Here is a 23,683-nt window from a genome sequence, read left to right on the forward strand (position 1 = left end):
CTTTTATCCTGAGAGCACATGGTAGGTGTGGTGTTTTTTTGTGGTAACTAGGACGGCAGAGATACCAAGCTTGATGGTCATGTGGTTCACAGGAAGTGACGAGAGCTGCGGAGAGGTGGAGGAAAGAGGCTAATAAGAGTAATAAAACAAGTATCTCCTCTCCTGTGAGATCATAAGGGGTCCGACCCCTGGGGTCGTTGTGCTTTGAAGTAGTGAGTCACGCATGCACACCACCACTGCATTCATTAGCTATGGAGCTGCCAATGATAGTCACACACTGTAACGCGTACACTCTAGCTCCCATAGAGTTCTGCAGAAACTTCAGGATCCATGGTCCAGCATCATACGGGATCATTTATTATTACTAAGTGTGGGACTACCATGTTTCTCCGAAAATAAGAAAGTGCCTTATATAATTTTTTGCTCAAAAACAGGCACTATTTCTTATTTTCAGGGTATGTCTTATTTCTCTCCCCCAGGCTGGGGGGAAAGAAATATGACATCCCTCCTGGACCTCCCCGGAATACTCACATCCTTGCTGAAGCAGGAGCACATAAGCAGCGGGACCAAGAGTGCATCAGCAGCGGGACTGTCGGCGGTACGTACAGAAGTGTGCGTCGAGCGTGCAGAGGCTTGTGTCAAGTGAGCGGCGATAAGTGCAGCAGCGTGCGGAGGATATGGGGGCCATGGACCAGTATACCTGCGGCGCTGGCTGTGAAGGTCCATGAGGGGAATCGTGGGTGGTGGCGGGTGGCAACGGGTGGCCTTACTTTCTGGGGGCACCTTACTTTCGGGGGTGCCCTAGTTTAGTTGGTAGGGTAGTTAGGGTGTCTTTTTTTAGGAGGGTGTCTTATTTTCGGGGAAACACGAAAAGTGTTTGATGGGGTTCGGCTCAAAAGATTATAGAGGGAAGTTGTTAATTTTTAGCCGTCTACGCTCTTTTATATTTCAAAGCCTTGACACATCTATGGGGTCAGTAAGTGGCCATGCCATTTCTTTACCTTTTAACCTTTCCCCAGAACTATCAAACACAATGTCTATAATGCGCCCTCTTGGAAAACCGCCTTGGGGTAGCCTTGATTCCATTCTGAGAAAGAGCTTTTTTTTGCTTACAATAACTTTCTGACTTCTGACACTTTCACTTGGTTCTACTGTCACAATGTTACTGAACGCTCTCCTGAAAACCCGAGGCACATTCTCCACCTGAGAGTCGTCTGAACATCTGCTTCAATGGAGAGAAGAAGACTCAAGGACATCTGACCTTTCGTAGAAAGATTTCAGCTTTGCCAGTGTCACATATTAGATGAAATTTGAATGTCGGCCAAGAAATAGTTCAGGATCTGGATGATTTTTTTTTCATTTTACTTATTATAACTTTTCTTTCTGTTTTGATCATATGACTTGTATGGATGACATATGCCATAGAAGTAGACATTCAGTTGTTCTGTATACAGGTGGATAGCTGTGGGAAGTGTAGGGGTATTAGGTTCCTACTACATGGGCCATTGGAGGCCCGATAAATACTGTAAACGAGCGAGGATCTGCTAGATCGGCACTGGTTTACTTGGCCTTTTACATGGATCGATAATCATTTAGCAAGGGCTGCCATGATTCCATGAATGCTGGGTCCAGATTTTGCACTGTACATACATAGTAGATGGACCTCTGTGTTGATTTCCTCCGGTGGGCCCAAGTCATCCCAGTACAGTATCACATCCTGTGGCATACTAACTGTAATGGCGGACTACTTTACTGCTCCTTATAATGTAATAACAGCAGATTCTCTGAGCATTGAAAATTCTCTTTACCAGCAGTCACCAAAGGGGGCGCTCAAAGATTTTTATAACACCCACAAACTAATTGATGAAAGTAAGAAACAAATCACTATGGCCTCCTACAGAAGTAAGTATTAGAGTAAAGAAAATAAGTCTTCCAAGAAGAGGTATAAAGAGGCTGGAAATGGATCTGTATAAAATTAGACAAAAGGAGACAAAACATATCATTAACGCTTCAAAAGCACAAAAGAAGGAAGAAATGGCCAAAACTGTTATTATTTCCCAGGTACATTAGTGACAGAAGGAAGGAAAACTGAAGTTAGAAAAGTTAGAAATAGAAAAATAGCTATATCGGTGAGGATAAGGCGGTCGCTGACTATATAGCTACTTCTGTTTAGTATTTTTAGAGGCTCTTAGAATAATGATGTAGTTGGGTATGAAAGTTCTTCTATGGTCCAGATCCTATATTTTCACAGGTTGATGCTTTTGAGGAACAAACACACTTAAAGGGAATCTGTCAGCTCCCGAGCCCTACCTGAGGTGCTGACAGTGTGTTGTAGCTGGCAGTCCTCTAGTGAGCATAGTACCTTTTGGTAATTTGTCCCTGCAGTGGATTATGTACAATCTCAGGTCTCCTAAAGAAGTGTCAAACAGGAGTTGTTGGTGCCACATTCTGGCCGCCTCGCCACTTCTTCACTTCCCTCTTCTTCATGTATAATCAATGCTGCCCAGCCTCCTGCTCACTCAGCTGTCAGCCAGTGTCTCTGATTGCAGATCAGTTCTCTGTAGGCAGTTTATGTCTGAAAGAAACACTCAGATATATTTGAATCTCAGAACCCAAATCTGTTTGGGCTGTCGTCTAGGGGTCTAGTGACCTGCCAGCAGTTTGGTCTCTGGTTCAAATCCCTGTTAAAATTTAGTGGATGGCCGCCATTTAATGGCAAATAATTGAAGTTATGTTAAAACAACAGGTTGTTTTGAAATAATGGCCGTTATTTGCGATTAAATGACGGCCATCCACTAAATTTCAACAGTGTGTGAACATAGCCTGTCTGTGTGTTCAATCCATTCCTGGTTTTGGTGGCAAAATACTGACCAAAATACTGAGCAAAAATACTGAGTGTGAACATAGCCTTAACAATAATACAATAATGAGGAAAAAAAGAAAAAAAAAAAAAGAACTATATTTCTATTTCATCAGGCAATTTGAACCAAGGGATGAACTGCTGGCAGGTCTCTAGACCAGTGCGTTACCCCTAGACCACAGCTCCAACACATTCGGGCTTAGAGATTCAGCTATATCTGAGTATTTCTTTCAGACATAAACTGCGTACAGAGGACTGATCTGCAATCAGAGACACTGACTGACAGCTGAGCGAGCAGTAGGCCGGGCAGCATTGATTATTCATGAAGAATAGGGAGGAGGAAGGAGTGGTGAGGTGTGCCAGAGTGCGGCACAAACTACTCCTCTTTGACAATTCATTACATTAAGGCTGTGTATTATCCACTGCACGAACAAATTACCATGCGGCACCATGCTCACTGTCAGCACCTTAGGTAGGGCCAGGGTGCTTACAAATTCCCTTTAAATTTAAATAAGACAATGGATCCAGATGCAGTTTACCCTGAGATCCCCTCTTCTGCTCTTTGGTATTTCACTTCCACCCTGCATATGCTTTTGAAGAATACCCTCCAAGATTGTAGGGGACGGGTACAAACATGCGACCATTGCAAGCGTGTGGAACCACTATGTCCAGTAGTCGTACAATGTTAGTACCAGAATGCCAAAGAGGTAGTGCCTATGTAATGAGTAGAGAGGACCAAACTAATATGATACCAATTGGAATCGGTCCTAATGTCCCAAAAAATTGGACTATAATTGTGTGATTTATTTCAGAGGATTTGCTCAAATGGTAGAAGGGATTCCTGTACATTGATCAGCCTGGAGGAAAGCTGTAATGTTATCATTCAGCTCAACTTATGAAAAAGAGCTGCAACTACATTCAGTACCTGGTTTCTACAGCTTTCCTTCCCTTGCTGGTGGGGGCCCACTTTGAGCGTTGCTATGTGGCCCCATCATTTCTGTGTACACCGCGTTTCACACCTGATCTCATTAACAATGACCTGTTCCGGAGAACTGGTGCAATGTCATATTAAGCAGATAACACGGCTGTAAATATGTTCATGTATAGATGACCTGACCTGTGGAAAAATCTTTACATAAAGTCTCCTTGGTGTAATTAGTCAGTGACAGCGCCTGTGAGAAATCAGCCGAAGGACTACTATACATCTACGAGAGTATTGACGGAACGCGTGATGGTAGTGGCGTGAATCCACCATGATAGCTATTCAATACAGCACAAAAGATATTGAAATCCATTGTATTGGGGGGGGGGGGCGTAAAAACCACCTGAGCTATTAAGTTTAGTCTTTTTTAGTAAAGTGGCTTCTTTTTCTCCTTTGTATTATTGAACGCCTCTGTTTTTTCTTTCTTTACATTATTGACTACTCCCACCCACAGAGAGAGGCATAATGATGTTTGTATTGCAAACAATTGCATAGCCCTCCATCCAGGCTGTGTTTCTGCCACCGGTAAGAGCAGGGGATTTCAATGACTGGAGGCTTTTGTGTGCCACACCGCTTTAGAGACGGAATATATATTTTTATTTATTTTTCTATGTATTGATATAGTGCGACTTCAAAACCACTCCTTTAATGTCTAATTGTCACATGGACGTATACAACATTTAAGTATTTTAAGCCTTTTAAAGCGAATATACCAGTAGGTACATCGCTTTAAGATCTTTACATCAATAGACCGGCACCGGCACGGGGATGCAGGTGCCGCAGTCCTTTTTTTGAATCATGGCCTGATTCCATGCATGACGCCGGTCTATTCCCAGTCACCAGTCCGGCCTCAAGTACTCGAGGCGGGCCCGCCGGCCCCCAGTGGGAGGAAACCTCCAGTGCTTTGGGCCGGGCCGATGACCGGGAATAAACCGGCGCCATCCACGGGAACTGGGCCGCGATTAAAAAAAAAATGGCATCTCTGTGCCGGCATCGGTCTATTAATGGTAAACTCTATTCAGTTTTGTTATTAACCACTAATGGCAGTGTCATGGCTGGTCGGCATGTCTACACTGTGGATGGTCGTTTAGGGGTCCGTGGGTTGACTGATTCTAGGTGAATATAAATCCTTAACCTCCTTCTGATGATCACGTGCTGAGACTGGAAAATGGCGACACTATCAGTAAATGCCTTCTGCTATGCCCCAAGTTATTATTGTCTACAGATGGAACTAGAGAGAGGCATCTAGAAACAGACCTAGATCCCTTCTCACTTCTGTACTAAGAAGCTGATGCTGGGACCAGCACCTTCTTGGGAAACTGGAAACACAATTTCTGAAAGCCCTGAGCTAGACCCTTATGAGAAGGTGTTACTGCAGCCAGCACCTCCTTGGCATACCGGAGACGCCATTGCTCAGAGAGTCCTTCATGTAGACCTAGTGATGAGATGATGCAGGCAGTACATTCTTGGGATACTGCACACACCATTGTTCAAAGAGTCCTAAACTAGGGATAGTAAGAAGGTTATGTTACAACCAGCACTTTCTTGGGATACTGGAGACACCATTGCTCAGAGAGTCCTTCATGTAGACCTAGTGAGGGGATGATGATGTGGACAGGACATTCTTGGGATACTGGAGACACCATTGCTCAGAGAGTCCTTCATGTAGACCTAGTAAGGGGATAATGATGTAGACAGTACATTCTTGGGATACTGGACACACCAATGCTTAGAGAGTCTTTCATGTAGGCCTAGTGAGGAGATGATGATGTGGCTAGCAGATTCTGGAAGTGCCATTGCTACCTGTAAGTGGGGAGTTACTGTTGAGGCCGATACCCCTAAAGGGACAATCATCCGGAGAAGGACCAGGAGCTTTCCCTGTTGCCTGATAGCTGGCATGGAGTGATCCGCCTTGCAGGTTATGTGACCATAGCAGCATTTGAATGGCCTGGGTTACCTTCATTGGTGGTCCAGTGGGAAGGGGGGCAGTTACACGGATTCTAAGTGTAGCCCAAGGCCTCTATGTAGCAATCAAGTGAAAAAATGATGCATCAGTGTAGTACATTGAGCATTTCTTCTAGGGGTTCTCTTATTCTACACAGAGACAAATACTGCAGAATACTGGGAGGGGAATATACTAAGCTGGTTTACCAGTGTATTGGCATACAAAAGACCCAAGCCATGTTTTGTGAAAAATGTTAAACTTTTCCCATTCTTTATGCAGCTCTTGCCACCTTCAAAAGTAGTCGGTGTGGCTTAGTGTTAAGGGGTGGGGCTTCCCATAGCCCATCATATTTACCATAATGTACGCCAGAAACTAGCATATAGTAGGTAATGCAATAAATTGTGTATGGAAGAACAGTACTGTAAATGCCCAATTAGCATTAGACATGTGGTTGAAGCAGGGGCGTAACTAGGATTTATGGGGCCCCATAGCAAAAAAAACTGTATGGGGTCCTCCAATGCTCTGAGTTCAGGGAGGGGACAGGTGTGCTGTGAGTCCAGAGAGGGGGTGGGTGAAGGGGAGGCTCTGAGTTCGGGGAGGAGGCAGGGGCTGCAGGTCACTCTAAGTAAGGAGAGAGGGGGGGCTACAGACAGCTCTGAGTCCGGGGGCTGCAGACTGATCTGAGTCTGGGGGCTGTGGGCCACTTTAAGTCTGGGGATGGGGCGGGTGCAGGGGCCTCTCTGAGTCTGGGGTGGTGGTGGCTGCAGACCGCTTTGAGACCCTGCGGGTGGCTGTCATCCATAATGGAGAGAGTTCATGCTTTGCCAGGGGGGCCCAGGCCCCATAGCAGCTGCGTGGTCTGCCTCCATGGTAGCTACGCCACTAGGTTGAAGCCACGACTCCCCAACAGATTGTGTATGGGAGAAGGGATCAGACATGCTGGATTACGAGTGCCTGACTCTTTTTCGTCTCAGGTAGATAAGCAACCACCAGAAGAGCCTTCCTCCCATCTCTCCATTGCAAACAATTAAATGTGTATGGAGAGATCAAGAGCTGTCAAAGAGCCTTCAGCCGAAAGCTATGTTTCGTGTATACTGTCATAGTGAGATAAGGAAGAGCTTCAATGTATGGATTCGTGAGATGACACCAAACACGGATAAAGAAAAATACAATGATTTGCATGATAAAAAAAAATCTTTACTATCTACTATATATAGGCCTGGACTCCTTGTAACCTTTCATTCAGTGAATCTGAGTTGTTGTACACACATCTTAGTCTTCATCTCACATCTATAATATATCATTTAAATAACTCCCAATATCATCCCAGTATATGCAGGTGCTTGAGCCTGGGATTAGGGACACCTCAGGAAACTAGGAGTGACTATATGCAAATGAGCGACCGAGATTACTCATTAGCATCAACCTGCAAAGTCCTAATGAAACAGCATTGAGTACCCACAGGGATGGTTCACCACATGCCTAGCTAGCCCTTCTCCTGCTTTAGGGGCTGCTTTGATGCTGGAGATATGCTTTTCACAGAATAGGGGATGTGTCTGATCTCTGGGACCCCTTGTAATCGTGAAGATGGGGACCCAACCCTCCACGTTAGAAATAAGGGGAGGGTTGGCACCTATCTGCTTCATTCTATCTCTGTGAAGCAGCAGAATTAGCTAAACTATAGTATGTACTTGGCTGATCTCCAGAAGATCACATGCTGACCCACTGCTCCATTCAGGGAGAACTGGGTTCCTGGAATAAGTGATTGCAGAAGACACCCCCAACTATGGCTTATCCTGTAAATAGGGGATACATTTTTATCGCTGAAGTTCCCCTTTAATGTCATCACCACCCTGTAATAGGGACTGCTACACCTTCCTAACACTCACTGCAGTATATGTCACAGCCTCTTCTTGCACGGTATACACGGTGGTGTCCATTAAGTCCATTAGTAAACTATCTCTGCCTTCTTTCCAGAGAATTTGCAGGTTGTTAAATGCTCCTCTGGAAGGTAGGGTTCTCCATTTTCATTGGAGTTTATGTTTTCATATACAGTATCTCTTTTCCTCTTCTCTTCTCACCTTTTCCATCTGTTTCTGTCCATTCAAGCTTCCTATTCGTTTCCATGACCATGTAGACTATCAAGGGCTTTGGTCCCGTCTTGCCATGGTCTTGTTAGGTCGGACATGTATTCTTGCTCTGATACATTTGTTACATTCCGTTATCCTTGTGGAATATTTATATATACATTTCTTCTTTTAAAAAAAAACACATAAATATATAATAATAATAAATATATAATAAAATATAATATAAATATAAAATAATAATATATAAATATATAATAATATATCATAAATAATATATATATATGAGAGGAGGAATATTCTAAGCTGGTATAATAATATATCATATATATATATATATATATATATATATATATATAAATAAAATATTTAAATATTAATAAATATATAATAATACATAATATAAATATATAATAATAAATATTAATAAATATGTAAAATAATATTTTGAAATAAAAAAAATCTAATATAAAATAAAACACAGACTTAAGCAGTTCTGCTTTCTCTGCATGTACAATTCAGTATGATCCCCAATTTCCCTGCCTTGCTTTGTTTTATGTATACTTTGCATAACGCCCTATACACAAAGCATATAAATATTGAGATCTGATGACGGGAGGCCTTTTCAGATCTGATTTTTATAAGATACTTTCTGTGAGTAAACATATCCCTGTGGTTGCCCCCGGCCTCACTTTCTTACACCAGTCCAAGCATATTCTCTAGATGAATATTCAGCTTCTGACGGTAAATTATTCAGGTACGGTGGACAGCTCTAAACATTTGTCTAGTCAGTTTCATTCACACTCTCTTTTTAAGGCAATTTTTTAGTCTTTGGGAATAGAAAATATACATTTTGCCCATTGCCTGGGTTCAATAGCGATACAAAAAAAAAAAAAAAGGTAGGTTATGAATGAAAAAGAACTTGTGGTTAGCGCCATCTACTGGTTCATCAGATTATCCACCTTCTTGATACACCCAGTTCATACTGCACTAATTACAATCGAAAAATATTTAGTAAAAATAAATTTAAAGTAGTAATAGAATTAATAAAGGTCCCCATAGACACCAGAAGCTTAGATGTGACTGCTACCGCTGTACCCTGCTAGGTTTAGTGGCAGATGTGTTCACATGTTCAGGTTTTTAATTGCAATTATTGAATACAAAGCCGGGAATAGATCATAAATGGAAGGCATGTATACAGGGAAGACTGAGGCTATTCCTAGCTTTGTGTTCAGTAATTGCAATTAAAAACCTAAACATGTAAATGAGATTGGCCTTTATAGGGTTAAATTTGATAGCTCTATACTGTACATGTTAGGGACGGTGACAGATACATATGCATGGGACAATTTAATGCTACAAGTTAAAGTTCCCCTGTAATAATCCGGAATGGGATGCTGGTGGGCAGGCTGGACAATGAGGCACCACAGGCTTGTCATAGGTCAAGGGTACAGATGATCCCTGCAGCTTTGTAGCACAGAATACAGCATAGTAGTGAGGAAAGTCAGTAAACAGATACTATAAATTGAAAGCAACACACAATGTGTCTGTCTAGTACAAGGAAAGATAAAGACTTCATTCTAGCAAAAAAAGAAAAATGATAGGCTTTTCACCGGATATATAGTAACGTTATCAAAGATTCCCAAAGGGGCTTACATTAGAACACTATATAATAAAATATTAGCAATATGCAGGGCCGGCGTCAGCACAGGGCTTACCCGGGCAAGTGCCAGGGCCTACATTGCCTCTAGGGGCCCAGAGAGGGAGAGGGCTGGTGCTCTCATGTTCAGCCCCTCACTCTAGTGCAGGGTGAAGGGGCTGAACATCAGAAGACACAGGAGACGGAGCAGGACCTGCACAGAGAGAGAAAAGGGTAAAGGACCTGATCACATGACCTGAAGGTCCTCAACCTCACAGAAAGGAAGAGGAAGAAGACTGAGCTGTAAGTGCTGTGTGTCAGTCTGTCAGTGTCAGTCAGTCAGTGTCAGTCAGTGTGTGTGTCAGTCAGTCAGTGTCAGTCAGTGCATGTCAGTCAGTGTGTATGTGTGTGTGTCAGTCAGTGAATGTCAGTCAGCCAGTCAGTGTCTGTGTCAGTTTGTGATGTTAGTGGTGTTTGAAGTGATAGTATATAGTGTGTGGATGATGGGTGTATAGTGGATGGATGATGGACCCACTGAGGCCCTGTCGCCCAAGGGGCTGCAAAAACCTGGAGATGGCCCTGGCAGTAAGGGCACAGTGGTCAGATAAAGGGGATTCTAGCTACTAGATACACAAGCCTGGAAGACACAAATGGCTGCACATCGCACCCATGGTTGATACTAAAGCTTGTTCAGCTACAATAAAAACCAACATCAAAAGTTAGTATATAATTTGATCAAACAATATTGCCTCATGTACCACGTGCAGGTCTCTGAGTCCCTACACTAAACGACACTGTGCCGGTCAGCAAATGCCAACCCCGCAAAGAGTGCACAAGCAGGGGAGGGGGGGCCATAGAATGGCCCTGCAACCCCACCGTCACAGGACCAAACCCCAAGGGCTACTAGATACACAACAACCAAAAGAAAAAGCTGAACCGTTCAGATACAACATAGAAGCTTTATTGATTAAAAACATATAAAAACATAAATGTCCAACAACCATGAATGATGATCTGCAGCTGCTAACATACAGAAGGGACTGAGAATGGAGAAGCAAGCTGCGTAACCTAAGTGCAATAGAGAAGCAGCATAAGTATACACCAAACATATCCGCTCACAGGTACAAAACAAAAGTATACAACATTATTGTAAGTGCCATCAATATACTCATGTGACCTATACCTGATAATATGCTCCACCACAGCGCCCCCATCGCACCCTGACACACATTTCGGCAGGATGCCTCCATTCAGATAAATGGAGCTGATTTTCGATTGCAGCAAATCTGCTATATGTGACTACACCCTTATAGTTTGTCAAACACCATAGTAAATGAATGATCAGAAATGCACTCTTATCTATGGATATAACATTTATAATGTATAGTATATAGAGTGTATATCTGTCATCTATGCCTGGTCAATACCAGCTAAATAGACTTTCTTCCGGCTACAAATAAGACTGGCGTGTCTTTGTCGTCTCCTTCTCTCTGCAGCCTCCCGGGTTGCTCTCACTTTGGGAGTCTTTTTAATTTAAAGGAAACTCCTAACTATTGATTTATGTGATTTATGGCCTTCTAGCAAGAAAGAGAGGCGGCAGCCATGTCAGGTCCCTTGGGGTCAGATTGTAGCTCATAGGGATAAATAACCTCTCCAGGAGAAGGAGACTATCAGGTACCGAAGGGACCTCATTAGTCCCATGCTTAGTCTAGTGATCTACATCATGCCCTACAAAAGAGAACGGCTCGCTTTAACACACCAAAGATGGGGCATTTTATTTTTGTATAGAAAAAAAGTGACAGTGAAATCCTGTAGAACAGGGTTATTATGACGATAGGTGTATTCGTAGAAGGGATGGAACCAGGAAATCTTTAGGATACGGCAAACTGTTGTCTTATCAATGTAGAAGTGTGTAAAGCATATGTATTACAAGGCATCTGTTACGGCAGGAGTGGTGGATCCGCTGTACCGCCGCTAGCGATGGTGCGAGCCGCACAAGGGAGCGAAATCTAAGGGGCCACTGGTCTTCACCAGCACGTGTGGTGTCCTACCACGGGTGTTGCTATTGGTTACACCCTTTGCAAAAGCCTGTACTTATTGCAAGTGGTGATGTAGTAGTGATACAGTTTCGCCACTAGATGTCGCTATTGTAGGTATGTGTACTCAATTGCTGCACAGCTGAAGTATGGGAAGGGTTATTGTTTGCTTATGTGTCACATGGATCTGTGAACCTATGGGAGTATTTTCTTCTTCTATCCTATCATCTCTTTCTTTACTTCTTCTTTATGCACTCTTCACCCATTCACAGCACACCTTACAGGGAGCTGTAGATAGGAAGTCACGTGGGTAGAGAAAGTGTAGAGGTCTTTTGTATTGGACGTTGTAGGGGAAGGATGCAAGCTAGAACACTCCCTACAGAGGTCCCCTTGGGCCATGGCCCTCAGCTAGGTCCCCAGTCTTAGTACGCAGTCTTAGTCAGGTTCCTGTATAGTGAGGAAGCAAGACAAGACGCACCTAACAGTTTCTCCTCAAGTAACCTTACTCAGCACTATGCAGTGCCAATATTCCGTGAGGGTCACTACTCCACTCCGGACCAGCGTGATAACAGCCCAAAGGACCCCACAGCAGCCCAGGAGGTCACTGACCAACCTAAAAGCAGTTGTGCCACCATACCTGTGTGCCCAACCAGCACTGGCATCACCACACAACACTCTAGGGTCCTGCTGTATCTCGGCCAACCACCACAGGAGTGGCGTCACGCTCTGGTAAGTGACCAGCCGTTCCTCCACCATAGCACCGCGGGGGGCTGGACTTGGACTTGCTGTGGCAGGCGACCCCCAGGAGCAGGAAGTGGTGTTTTCTTTCCAGTCTGACACAGTGCTCTCTGCTGCCACCTCTGTCTAGAGAAGGAGAACATCTCCGATGTAAAAATCACTAGAAATCTTTGTAACAGAGAGTTGAAAATTTTATAGTATAGTAATTCCTCACTGGCATTTACTATCACATCCCATAATAATCCTAGTAATTTTAGCCTAATCCTTTTGTAGCCATACCATCTGCAACCTAGGGCCAGATGTCAGCTAGCTCAGCAGATCAGGCTTGACAGCATTTCAGATTTGACATCTTGCTCTGATCCTAACAGATGCTTAGGGAATAAGCCCTGCACTGTGCATCTTATACCTATAGGGCCGCCATTTCCTTAATACGTCTGCAATGACCACAGGTATTCTTCTGGCTTTCTCACAAGCTTATTCCCTTAAAAATGTGAGTAAAAGTTTACTAAACACAGAGCGATTATTGGCCTATTATTGTCCTGTGTAAAAGACTTTAAGGGGCACTTTGGAGTGTTTTTTTTTATTTTTTCAAATCAACTATTGACAGAAAGTTGTATAGATTTGTAATTTACTTCTATTTTAAAATCTCAAGTCTTCCAGTACTTATTAGCTGCTGTATGTCCTGCAGGAAGTGGTGTATTCTTTCCAGTCTGACATAGTGCTCTCTGCTGCCACCTCTGTCCATGTCAGGAACTGTCCAGAGCAGGAGAGGTTTTCTATGGAGATTTTCTACTGCTCTGGACAGTTCCTGACATGGACTGAGGTGGCAGCAGAGAGCACTGTGTCAGACTAGATAGAACACACCACTTCTTGCAGAACATACAGCAGCTAGTAAGTATTGGAAGACTTAAGATTTTTAAATAGAATCCCCAATGCACTACTGCATCCACCGACTCCCTGATTATCCCTTGTCTTGACATGAAATACATTTTCTCCATCAAACCTGACAGGGCTGAGCAGTATCTTACCTGAGCAAACTGTTACTCATACAGCATACAGTCATCATTAGCCATCCAATGAGGGATTAGTCACCGACAGTCATCAAAAGCATCATGAGATCCAACAAAGGATTAACAATGACCACTCATACAAAATATGACGCAAGTAAGAAGTCACTTCAGGCCGGATCCTAATCAGAGATCAATGGTCATTAAAGGAGAGAAAAAACGCATTAGCGTACTATTTCTGACTTCTTATTGCTGCGTATTACAGTGGTAGCACTGCCTGTGCCTGCCTCCCTGTCCCTGGCATAGAGTCCGGAGCAATTGCTGGACCTATAGGTAAACTGAAAGCGAGACTGTGCCCACAATCTGCCCCCCCCCAAACCGCTTGTACCTTCTGATAGCTGCCTTTAATCCAAGATCTCTCCTGGGGTCCATTCTGCAGGTGATGCAGTTATTGTCCTAAAAAACAACTTTTACACTTACAGCCCTGTGTCAAATTGGTGTGGCCTAGAGTGTCTGTGTCCTAGGCTTGCACTGCCTCCCCGTCCCTTCTCCCCGCCCTTCTCATCATTCGGAATGCCCCAGGCAGGATTTCTCCTAATCTTCCCTTGTCAGAACACTGAACATGTACCTTAACGATCCAACACATGTGCAGTGTTCAAACAGGTGATGATTAGAGGAAATCCTGCCCAGGGGTATTCCTAATGATGAGGAGGGCGGGGAGAAGGGACGGAGAGGCGGTGCAAGCCTAGGCCACTCTAGGCCACAGCAATTTGACACTGGGCTGCAAGTTTAAAAGTTGTTTTTTAAGACAATAACTGCATCACCTGCCGAACGGACCCCAGGACAGATCTTATACAATGTAGTATGTAGTATGTAGAAGTATACAATGGTACAAGGGGTATGGGGGGGGGGGATTGTGGGTACAAAGTTGCTTTAAAAGGGTTATCCAGCGCTACAAAAAAATGGCCATATTCAACCCAGTTCCATTGAAGTAAATGGAGCTTAATTGCAAACCCCTGAACTGGAGACAAGAGAGGGGGAAAAGTGGCCATGTTTTTGTAGCGCTGGATAACCCCTTTAAAGAAGAAGTTAAGCCACTTTTAAAATCCAGCAGGGGAAATTTGATAATGGGTAGGAACTTACCGCCCCTCATACCCGTGGTGAACAACGGCAGCGGCCTTGAGAGCCCTGTCGGGCTTTGGGATCTCGGCACTACACACGTCACAACCTGGCTGATCTGACTGAGCGGCCAGTCCATCAGCTGGGACAGGCATTATGCCTTCCAGCTGCGGTCCTGGGGCCGGGGTGGGGGCAGTCCCGCCATTCACCGCAGGCATCCGGAGAGGTAAGTTCCTACACGTTACCAAATTCCCACCTGCCCCTGCTGGCAGATGGATTTTAAAAATAGCCAGACTTTCATACCCATGGATTTCTATAGCTTCTAATGTTAGGAACAAACCATGGGAACCCAGCACATACATACAAATGTAAACATTATATTAAATCATTGAAACCATAGAAAAATAAAGGCTGCAACAAAAGGTCCTCTCGTTGAAGCTGCCGGTATCCTAGCGATCGCTTGCGTTTTTGATTATATCCTCGAATCAGTGAGTCCACTCTAAATGTCTATTAGCACCGCAGGTTTTCGTCCTTAGAAACCAACAATATTGGGCTGATTTGCGGAATATATTATGGTGATTTATGTAGTGAGCTGCATTGACATGTGCACAATTACAATTATTAGCTTCCTCAGATATGGCCGACACAGTCTGCGAGCCTCCCGACTCCAGACTAAACATCATTTAAATTCCAAGGCTGGAGAAATGTCTTTTTATCTTAAAGTAATTACCAGGCGATCATTAATAAGGATATTCTGGAATCCGATGGAGGCAGAAATATTAAGCACATCCATTTATCAAGCCTTTTAAATAAGGATACAGACACCGAGGTGTTTGGGAGTAATTGATATTTGCATCTCTTTACTGTTTGGATGACTTTGTTTTATCACGTGGGCCGGGAAACATCGCCATAGTAACTCGTTATCAACAAACTTTCCTCCCTATGTCTTACAGCCCCTGGATTTTGAGACCCAGACAGAGCACTCGTTGGTTTTAGAAGCCCAGAACCGATTCTTGGATCCTCGCTTCTCCGATCTTGGGACATTTCGGGATCAAGCAATTGTGAAGGTGTCGGTGCTGGATGTGGATGAACCTCCGAAATTCCATCCTCTGAGCGGAATAATAGAAGTGTCGGAGGATGCAAATGTTGGCTCTGTGATTGGGGCGATCACGGCTAATGACCCTGATAAAGCAAACAACTCCATCAGGTATCAAGCTCAATGGCGAACGAGAGTGTGAAAGAGTTATTGCCCGAGTTCTCATTATGTATGTGTCATGCCCGTGCCTGTTTGGAGCTCGGCTCCTGGTATGTGGTTGAGAATGCCCCTTTAGTTATGTTTTGTGTTTTAATTGTATGTTTCTGTTCTGCTCTGCTAATTGATTTATCTGCCACACCCGTCTCTTTCCTGCTGAGATCCTTCTGGCCATTTCACAGACAACCTCTGTTTTTCCTGTTTTGACACAGCCACACGGCTGCTTTATTACAGCGCTGTGAAGATTCAAACACTTTTCCCAGCTCCCGGCAAGAACCAACAATTCTAATGGCTGTTCCAGGACACAGCCAATATGACCACCATTGTTTTGTATGAGTGCTCTGCCTCTATATGACACCACAATTTCAAGATTTTCTTCCCTAAAGTGAATTAACAGCTTTGATCCTTAAAGTGAATCTGTCACTAGTTTTATTCCACCTTAAATGAGGGCAGCATAAACTAGTGACATAAATTCTGAACGGACCGATGTATTACTTACATTTTGTTCAGCCGTTCTCCTAATATGCAGGAGAATAGGATTATTGCCACACCCCTCCCCCCCCTCCAGCTACTGATTGACAGTTGACTGCCTAAACACAGCATATATAACTGCCAATCAGCAACTGGTGGGTGGAGTTTTCCGCTTCTCATGAATATTCAGGACTACTGAGCTCATGCACATAATGGAGAGGGCTACCTATTGTCCAGGTTATTCAGGAGGATATCTGCGAATCAGCTGCACAGAATAATGAAAGTAATACATCATTATGTTCAGCTTCTCTGTAACTACTTTATGCTACCCTTAGATAGGGCTGCATAAACCTACTGACAAAGTCTCTTTAAGAGCCACTGCCTTTTTCTCAAGCCATCTCTCACAAATGAAATCCAGACCTGTTTGTCATTGTCACCAGATACGCACTGGACAAAACCTCCGATGATGGGATTTTTGAAATTGATGAAGAGTCTGGTGAAATCCGAATAACCAAAGCCCTGGACCGGGAAACCTCTGGATGGCACAATTTGACAGTACAGGCCACTGAAGCAGGTTAGTTCAACTTAGAGACTCCCAAAAACACATTTACTAACAATCCATCAATTTTAAGCCGTTATGCTGTCGGTTGTGTCTGTTTTTTTGCATCAAACTCATTAATGTGTAGATCTAGAAGGTTTTCCACAGAATAAAACTAACACCCGACCATCCTGCTACTCTAGAATTGGCTGGTTTATAGAATAGAAAACTTGTAAAAAAAAAACGAGGGTTTGCTGTGGCGGGTTTAAAAGGACACACACATGACACACCCATGACACGCCCCCCTTGGTGGGTTTTTTAGACAAAAATTACGGGTTTGTCTGGTTTTTGGAAAAATTGTTTCATACACCTTTATGGTGCGTTCACACCTACAGGATCTGCAGCAGATTTCATTTAAATAACTGAACACAGCATCAAATCTGCTGCAGATCCTGTAGGTGTGAACGCACCCTTAGAAAATATTTCAGAACACCAAAGCGACAGGGAAAATGGACAAAAAAAGTCAATTTTCTGACGGAAACACGTTACTAAATCAGCCCCGTTATTTTTTTTAGTGTACCTTCAAAATGTCATTCTTAAGGCCCTATTATACGAAGCGATTATCGGCCATATTCGGCCTATATCAGCCATTATGGACGATAATCGTCTTGCATAATAGAAGACAACGATCATACATGTCTTTCAAAATTTCGAAAATTCAACGATCTAGATAGCAGCGATCTGCTGCTGTCGCACCGTGTAATAGGAGCGGCAGCAGCAGACCGCCGCTATCTTCCATGTGCTACCCGGACAATCCAGCAATCACACAGGCAGCCTCCCCGGGTGCAAGCACTTGTCAGGGACATTTGCAGAACCCCGGAGGCGCGCTTGGCCACCTGGTGCTCCAAATGATGGCAGCTCAGGGGGCTCAGCGTATTGCAGACAGCTCAGGGGGCTCAGCGTATTGCAGACAGCTCAGGGGGCTCAGCGTATTGCAAGAGCTGGCAATGGGGCCCCTTCATGTGGTGGGCCCCATAGCAGCCGCTATGGCTGCTACAGTGGTATTTACTTCCCTAGCTTTAGGAATGATAAAGGTGTTCACATTACTAACCATTGCTTTGATACGTTCTCTACAGATGACCCTGGAAAAGTTTCAGTTCTCTCGCTGAGGATACGCATCCTGGATGTAAATGACAATCCTCCAGAGCTGGCTTCACCCCATGAATCTTCAGTATGTGAAGACGCTCTCCCAGGACAGGTAATATTCTGTAATCTATCCCTATAAACAAGTAAACAAATGGACTATGAGATATCATTGGTTCCTTAAATCTTTACCCGTCTAACCTTGCCTGCCCGAATGACTGTGACAAACCATAAAAGCGTATTGAAATATGTTTTATGGCGAATAACATTCTATATGCCTCTAATTTCCCTGATATCCAGCGTAATGCTACCCTTGTCTAGTCTAAACATTACAATAGCGAATTACGTGAGATCCTCGAGCCATGCTAGATGCTTCCCTATTACATTGTTTTTTTATGTCAACACCAACTAATATCAGCAATGTCACCAGAAGATTCCCTCCCGCACCCATATACAGCCCATATATCAAGCTGATGTTCGGCAATTTTTTTTTTCCTGCTTAGAAATGTTCCTAATGTGTGTTAAACGCCAAGCAGCTTTTTATAGCTTTTTCTGCCTGACTTCTCCTCCTAGTCAAATGATGTGAAGACTCAAAGTAGTCAATACCGAGGAATGAAATTTCCTATTAATCACCCAGAATTGTGCGCAATTTTAGCTAGAGGAGATTAGTTCTGCTAAAACTAAAATATAACACGTCGAAACAACATCCAATAAGAAATACCAATCGGTATTATTAAAATTACAATAGATTAGCTGGTGGCACCTCCAGTAGAGCCAGTGTCCCTTAAAGAGAACTAATCAGCTCCCTGGGAGAGTATAAACTGGCCCCAGTACCTTATAGCTTGTGGGCACGGCTTTCCAACGCTATGCCAAACAGTCTCCGGTGGGGCGGCAATTTAAAAAATTTTTTTAATCCTTAGTCCTGGCTCCTGGTATCTAGGCATAAGGGTGGAGCCCCAGCGACATGTAGTACGCTACCTCTGCACTCTTGATTGTCAGCTTGAGCACTGGGCTTTGCATTAAAGGAGAAGTCCAGCAGGGGGGCTGCAAAAATTCATTACATTTAGCGGGTGGGGGGGAAATAAAAAAGAAGCCACCTGTCCCAATGCACAGGCAGAGCCGTGTCCCGCTCCTGGGCCCCCGCCGGCTGTTTTCTGAGCTTCCCTCTGGCTACATCACGACCCGGCTGACGGATGCCCCTCTCAGCCAGTCAGTGACTGGGACGAGACACCACTGCAGTCACTGATTGGCTGAGCAGGCTAAATCCCACCCATCTATGCTGTTGAACCCGGGTTGTGACTTACCCAGAACCTGGGAGAAGATGACTGCCGGCGGGGTCCACGGTGCAGCGTTGGCTCTGGGAGTGGTAAGCATATTGGCTTTTTTATTTACTCCCCACCCCCTGCCAGTAATAAATCCCGCCCCCACCAGACTTCACCATTAAGTTCACAGCACTCAGGTTGCCAATCAAGCGTAAGCAGCTGGAGAGAGGGTGGGGGCAGTATGACTACATGTCGCAGCTGCTCAACCTCAGGAGCCGGGACCAACGATTAAAGATGTTGTTTTCTTTAATAAATTGCCACCTTGCAGGAGACTACCGGGTACAGCGTTGGAGACCTGTGTCAAGCAGCTATAAGGTATTGGGGCCAGTTCACACTTTACCAGTGAGGTTCCCTTTAACTGATACACAGTAAGGCACCTACTGTACCTAGATGAGCAAACCCTCATACCAGCTACAACCATCCTCTGATTCTCAATGTCCTTATAAAAAAATGCCCTTTGTCTCTGACATGTTTCTTTTTCCTGTACAGGCTCATCAGGGGGATTTCAGTGATGTGCTGATAGATTGCAAAAAAGGCCTTTTTTAACACATAAGTGACAAAGGGTGTCATATATAGGATGAGGGATAGGTTCCACCTGGTATTAAGAGTTGTTTTTTCCAGGGTGGATGTTCTGGTTTACATAAGCTATGGATTTAGTCTGAATAACAATAAGAAGTCTTCTTCACCTCCCACAAGTATAAAAGCAAAATAAAATTTTGGGAAAAGGTACACTGATGCTGAAATCGGGAAAAAAAAACTGATAATTACGGCATAACCATAAGGTATTATATGTATAGTTATGCCGTGAATAGGATCTGTATGATCGAAATGCGTAGGTGCTTCATTTGTATGTCTATTGATTCTAGCACATTCTAGAAACGCGTTGTGCATTGGCAATGAATAAACCTGTATACTTATCTTCTGTTCGGAGGTCCTGCTGTTTTCTCTTGACCTATCGCTTCCATTTGCACAGCTAACAACATTTTTTCTGTATTCTGATTGTAAATGATCTGATTAGAAAACATGAATATCTGTGTTTGTATTGGACTTTGCTGTAGCTGATTCAGACTATCAGTGTGGTGGATCGAGATGAGCCAATGGGGGGGCATCGATTCTACTTCAGACTTGCTCCAGACCCCAACGCCGAGCATCACTTTACGCTGCTCAATGTCAAGGGTGAGCCGTATGCTGGTCACCTTCCATACATCAGATATGATCATGTCATGATTTCCATCCATTTGTGTCCTTACAAATAACGACTTATTGGTTTGTATTGCATCACCTGACTTCAGATCAATGTGCATAGCCAAGTCCTCACACTATGATTACCAGCATAGCACTTGGTTTTATTACACCTATGTGTTGCACAGATCCATAATGCAGCCTATAACCTTCTATGGGGCCCATATGTTGACCCATAATAACATAACTACTCCATTTCTTTAAAGGGGTTGGCAACTTTATAGTAAAACAGTTCAGTATACAGTATTAGTAAGTGTACTCACTGTAAATACTGACAGAAGCTCCCTGTGTACCTTATAGAGCTAAAATCAGACTCCCCTCCTCCAGCCTGTGCTGTCCTGCTCTGTGGTGAGTCTGTCCATAAGATGGCCGACATGGAGGATTATGTGACTATGCCCCAACCCCAGTGTCCTCCGTAGGCATATATAGGCTCAATGGTAAACAGGGGGACGGGGCTTCATGACATGCTCCTTCATGTCGGCCATTTTATGGACAGGCTCACCACAGCGCAGGACAGCACAGTCTTTATATTGCATAATGTTTTTCATATATGCACTGCTGTCTCCATTTCTATATTTGTTTGTCATCTTCTTTTCTAAACTTCCATTTGCTACATTTTTGTGTCGTGCATATGGGGTCATCTGAGATTTTTAGAAAATCAGGTAAGAGTTTAAAAAGGCATAAAGAAGAAGAAAATAAACTTTACTTACCCTTAAAGTCTCCCTGTCACTTTAAAAAATGATTGATGGGTCACACGGACGTGTTAAAGTTTTAATTGCTGGATAGAGCCAGGAGACGAAACCTGCTAAGAACTTCTCTCCCCAACTTGCTGTGTTTCCTATCTTGCTGTTCGCAGATGGGCTCTTTCATGGAGCGAGGAGAAAATAGCAGCAAAGCAGGAAGAAACGTGTAGCCATGCACATCTCCTGGTTCTATCCAACAGTCTGTGGCGATCTGATTATCCAGAACTAGTGTTGAGCAGGCTTGAGGAAACTGTCTGGGTTCGGCAACTTTTCCGAAACCAAACACTCAGCATTTGATTCCCGGCGACTGGAGAAGTTGGGTGCCACCCTAGGGAGTCCTGGAAAATATGGATACAGCCATGGGCTGTCTGGAAGCCTTAGGGCGGCATCCAACTTCTGTAGAGGGTGGGAATCAAATGTCGAGTGTTTGGGTTCAGAAAAGTTGCTGAACCCAGACAGTCTCCTCAAACCTGCTCAACACTATCTAGAACCTAACTGATCAAAACTTTCAAGGGGTACTTTTTTTGCTATGGGGTGGGAGGGGGTGGATGAAGGCAATCACATTCACTTACCTCCTCAGCAATGCGGGACCCGGCGCTGGAACCAGCGAGGTAAGTGGACGTTGTTGTCTTCATCCACCCCCTCCCTGGCCATAGCTAAAAAGCCCTCCTGACCAGAGTACCCCTTTAAACTTGTCTATTTGACATGTCAAAAGTTTTTTTTAAAATGACAGGTACTTTCTAACTTGTCACTCCAATGCCCCAACTGGTCTGGTCTTTCTCACCGGGTCCCCAGTGCACATGATGCTGTAGTCAATGACTGTCCCTTACACCCTCTGGCCAGGTTCACACTATGTGAAACACCGGCCGTTCTTTGACCCAGTCAGGTCATAGAACAGCCAGTGTTACTGAAGATCATCCCTCACAATGGGGAGTGCAGCTGGAGCCGCACGCTCCATTGTGTGAACTGACATGTTCTCTGCTGCTGCTATTTAATGAATAGCAGCCGCAGAAATCTAACATGTCAGTTTTCCATGCAGCCAAATGGAATTCCGTCTGGAGCGTATACTATGTGTATACGCTCTGGCTGTGACTCCATTTATTCACAATACAACGTATGTTTTGTGTAAATCACGGTCGTTGTTGCAATTTGCAACAATGGCTGTGATTTACACAAAGCATACGTTGTGTGAACATGGCCTCTGACTGCATATAGTGCATGGGACTGCTGAGGCCAGTGATTGGCTACATAATCCTTCTATGCAATCTCACTGTTTCAGGCCCAATGGGGAACACCTATCTGGCACTGGAATATAGTAGGTAAAAATAAAATTTCTCTTCCGGTCTTACCTAAAAATCCTGGATAACCCCATCATTATCAGACAACTGTATTACAGGCACAATACATAGACCTTCTGCAGTTTACTGAACCAGACTAACATTGCAAAAGAATGGTACAGTAATCTAAATCCAGTTTAGTGGATCTGCTGGAGCTCCAGGTGTTGGCTAATGCATAATGATGAACTCCAGGTATACAGTAAATTTTACCTACTTGCTGCAACGCAAATTGCCTAAACCACCAAGTCTTGCCGGCCAATGTTTTCTCCAATGGCCTAAGTGTTAAACTAAGCAGAAAGGAGGTTAAAAGTTACCGAATTCCAGGAGTTCCTTCTGTTTTATGTCCACATTAATACCCTGTATTTTCTCCACTACAGATAACACAGCTTCTGTACATACGCATCGGATGCCCTTTGACAGAAGGGAGCAGGATATGTTTATCTTGCCGATACTGGTGGTTGATGGAGGAACCCCAGCTCTGAGTAGCACAGGGACTCTCACCATTCGAGTGTGTGGTTGTGACAGTTCAGGGGCAGTACAGTCGTGCAACACAACCGCCTATGTGATGGCTGGAAGTCTGAGTCCTGGAGCACTTATTGCCTTGTTGGTGTGTGTGCTGATACTTGTAGGTAAGTTTAGAATGCCTTTGTTGCCTTTGTAGCATCCAACTTTCCATTTCAGGATCTGATTATTATTATATCACTTCCAAATTCAGAAATAACTACTGGTAAAAATGTTTATAAAAAGTAACCAATGCACAGTTCCTACAGTTTCTACAGTTCCCCATAGACATCAGTCAAAAGACAGTCAAAACCATTGGCTTTGGTGGGACCAGCCAACTGTTCAATGTGGGGGCCTCCTGATTCTCCCCTGACAAGTAATGTCAAGGGAGAGAAGTCAAATTTCAACAACTTCACCTTTTATTTCTAAGACAGAGAAGCAGCCACCAGAGGAGTCTGGAGAACCATATCCTTCTCGGTCCATTGAGAAGACGTAAATCAAGCCAAACATTAATGTGTATGGGGAACAGAGGAGGGACCAAACATATAGAAGGTCTATATGCACTTCTGTAATGGTGTGCTCTATTTGGACTTACTGGTGTCACAAAGTGGGGGCATCTCTTGTTCAGTAGGTCCTTCTGTTAGTTATGATGTGGAGCCACTATAAAGAAAAGCTATGAGTAATAAAGCAAATGTACTGTCTATAAAGGTTTGGGTACTAT

At 43.9% G+C, this 23,683-nt stretch overlaps 1 protein-coding gene across 7 annotated transcripts in view; it reads left to right on the top strand.

Moving 5' to 3' along the window:
- CDH22 (cadherin 22) overlaps positions 1 to 23,020 on the top strand; it is a 258,228-nt gene extending 235,208 nt beyond the window's left edge. For all 7 annotated transcript variants that reach the window (XM_069953917.1, XM_069953918.1, XM_069953919.1 and 4 more), the window contains exons 7-10: positions 15,367 to 15,620; positions 16,577 to 16,710; positions 17,811 to 17,932; positions 22,839 to 23,020. In XM_069953917.1, coding sequence (XP_069810018.1) covers positions 15,367 to 15,620; positions 16,577 to 16,710; positions 17,811 to 17,932; positions 22,839 to 22,943 — 615 coding nt within the window. In that variant the 3' untranslated portion in view covers positions 22,944 to 23,020. The remainder of the gene's footprint in view (positions 1 to 15,366; positions 15,621 to 16,576; positions 16,711 to 17,810; positions 17,933 to 22,838) is intronic.
- The last annotated feature ends 663 nt before the right edge of the window (positions 23,021 to 23,683 follow it).

The sequence above is a fragment of the Dendropsophus ebraccatus genome, chromosome 14 (assembly GCF_027789765.1).
Source record: "Dendropsophus ebraccatus isolate aDenEbr1 chromosome 14, aDenEbr1.pat, whole genome shotgun sequence".
Lineage (NCBI taxonomy): Eukaryota > Metazoa > Chordata > Amphibia > Anura > Hylidae > Dendropsophus > Dendropsophus ebraccatus.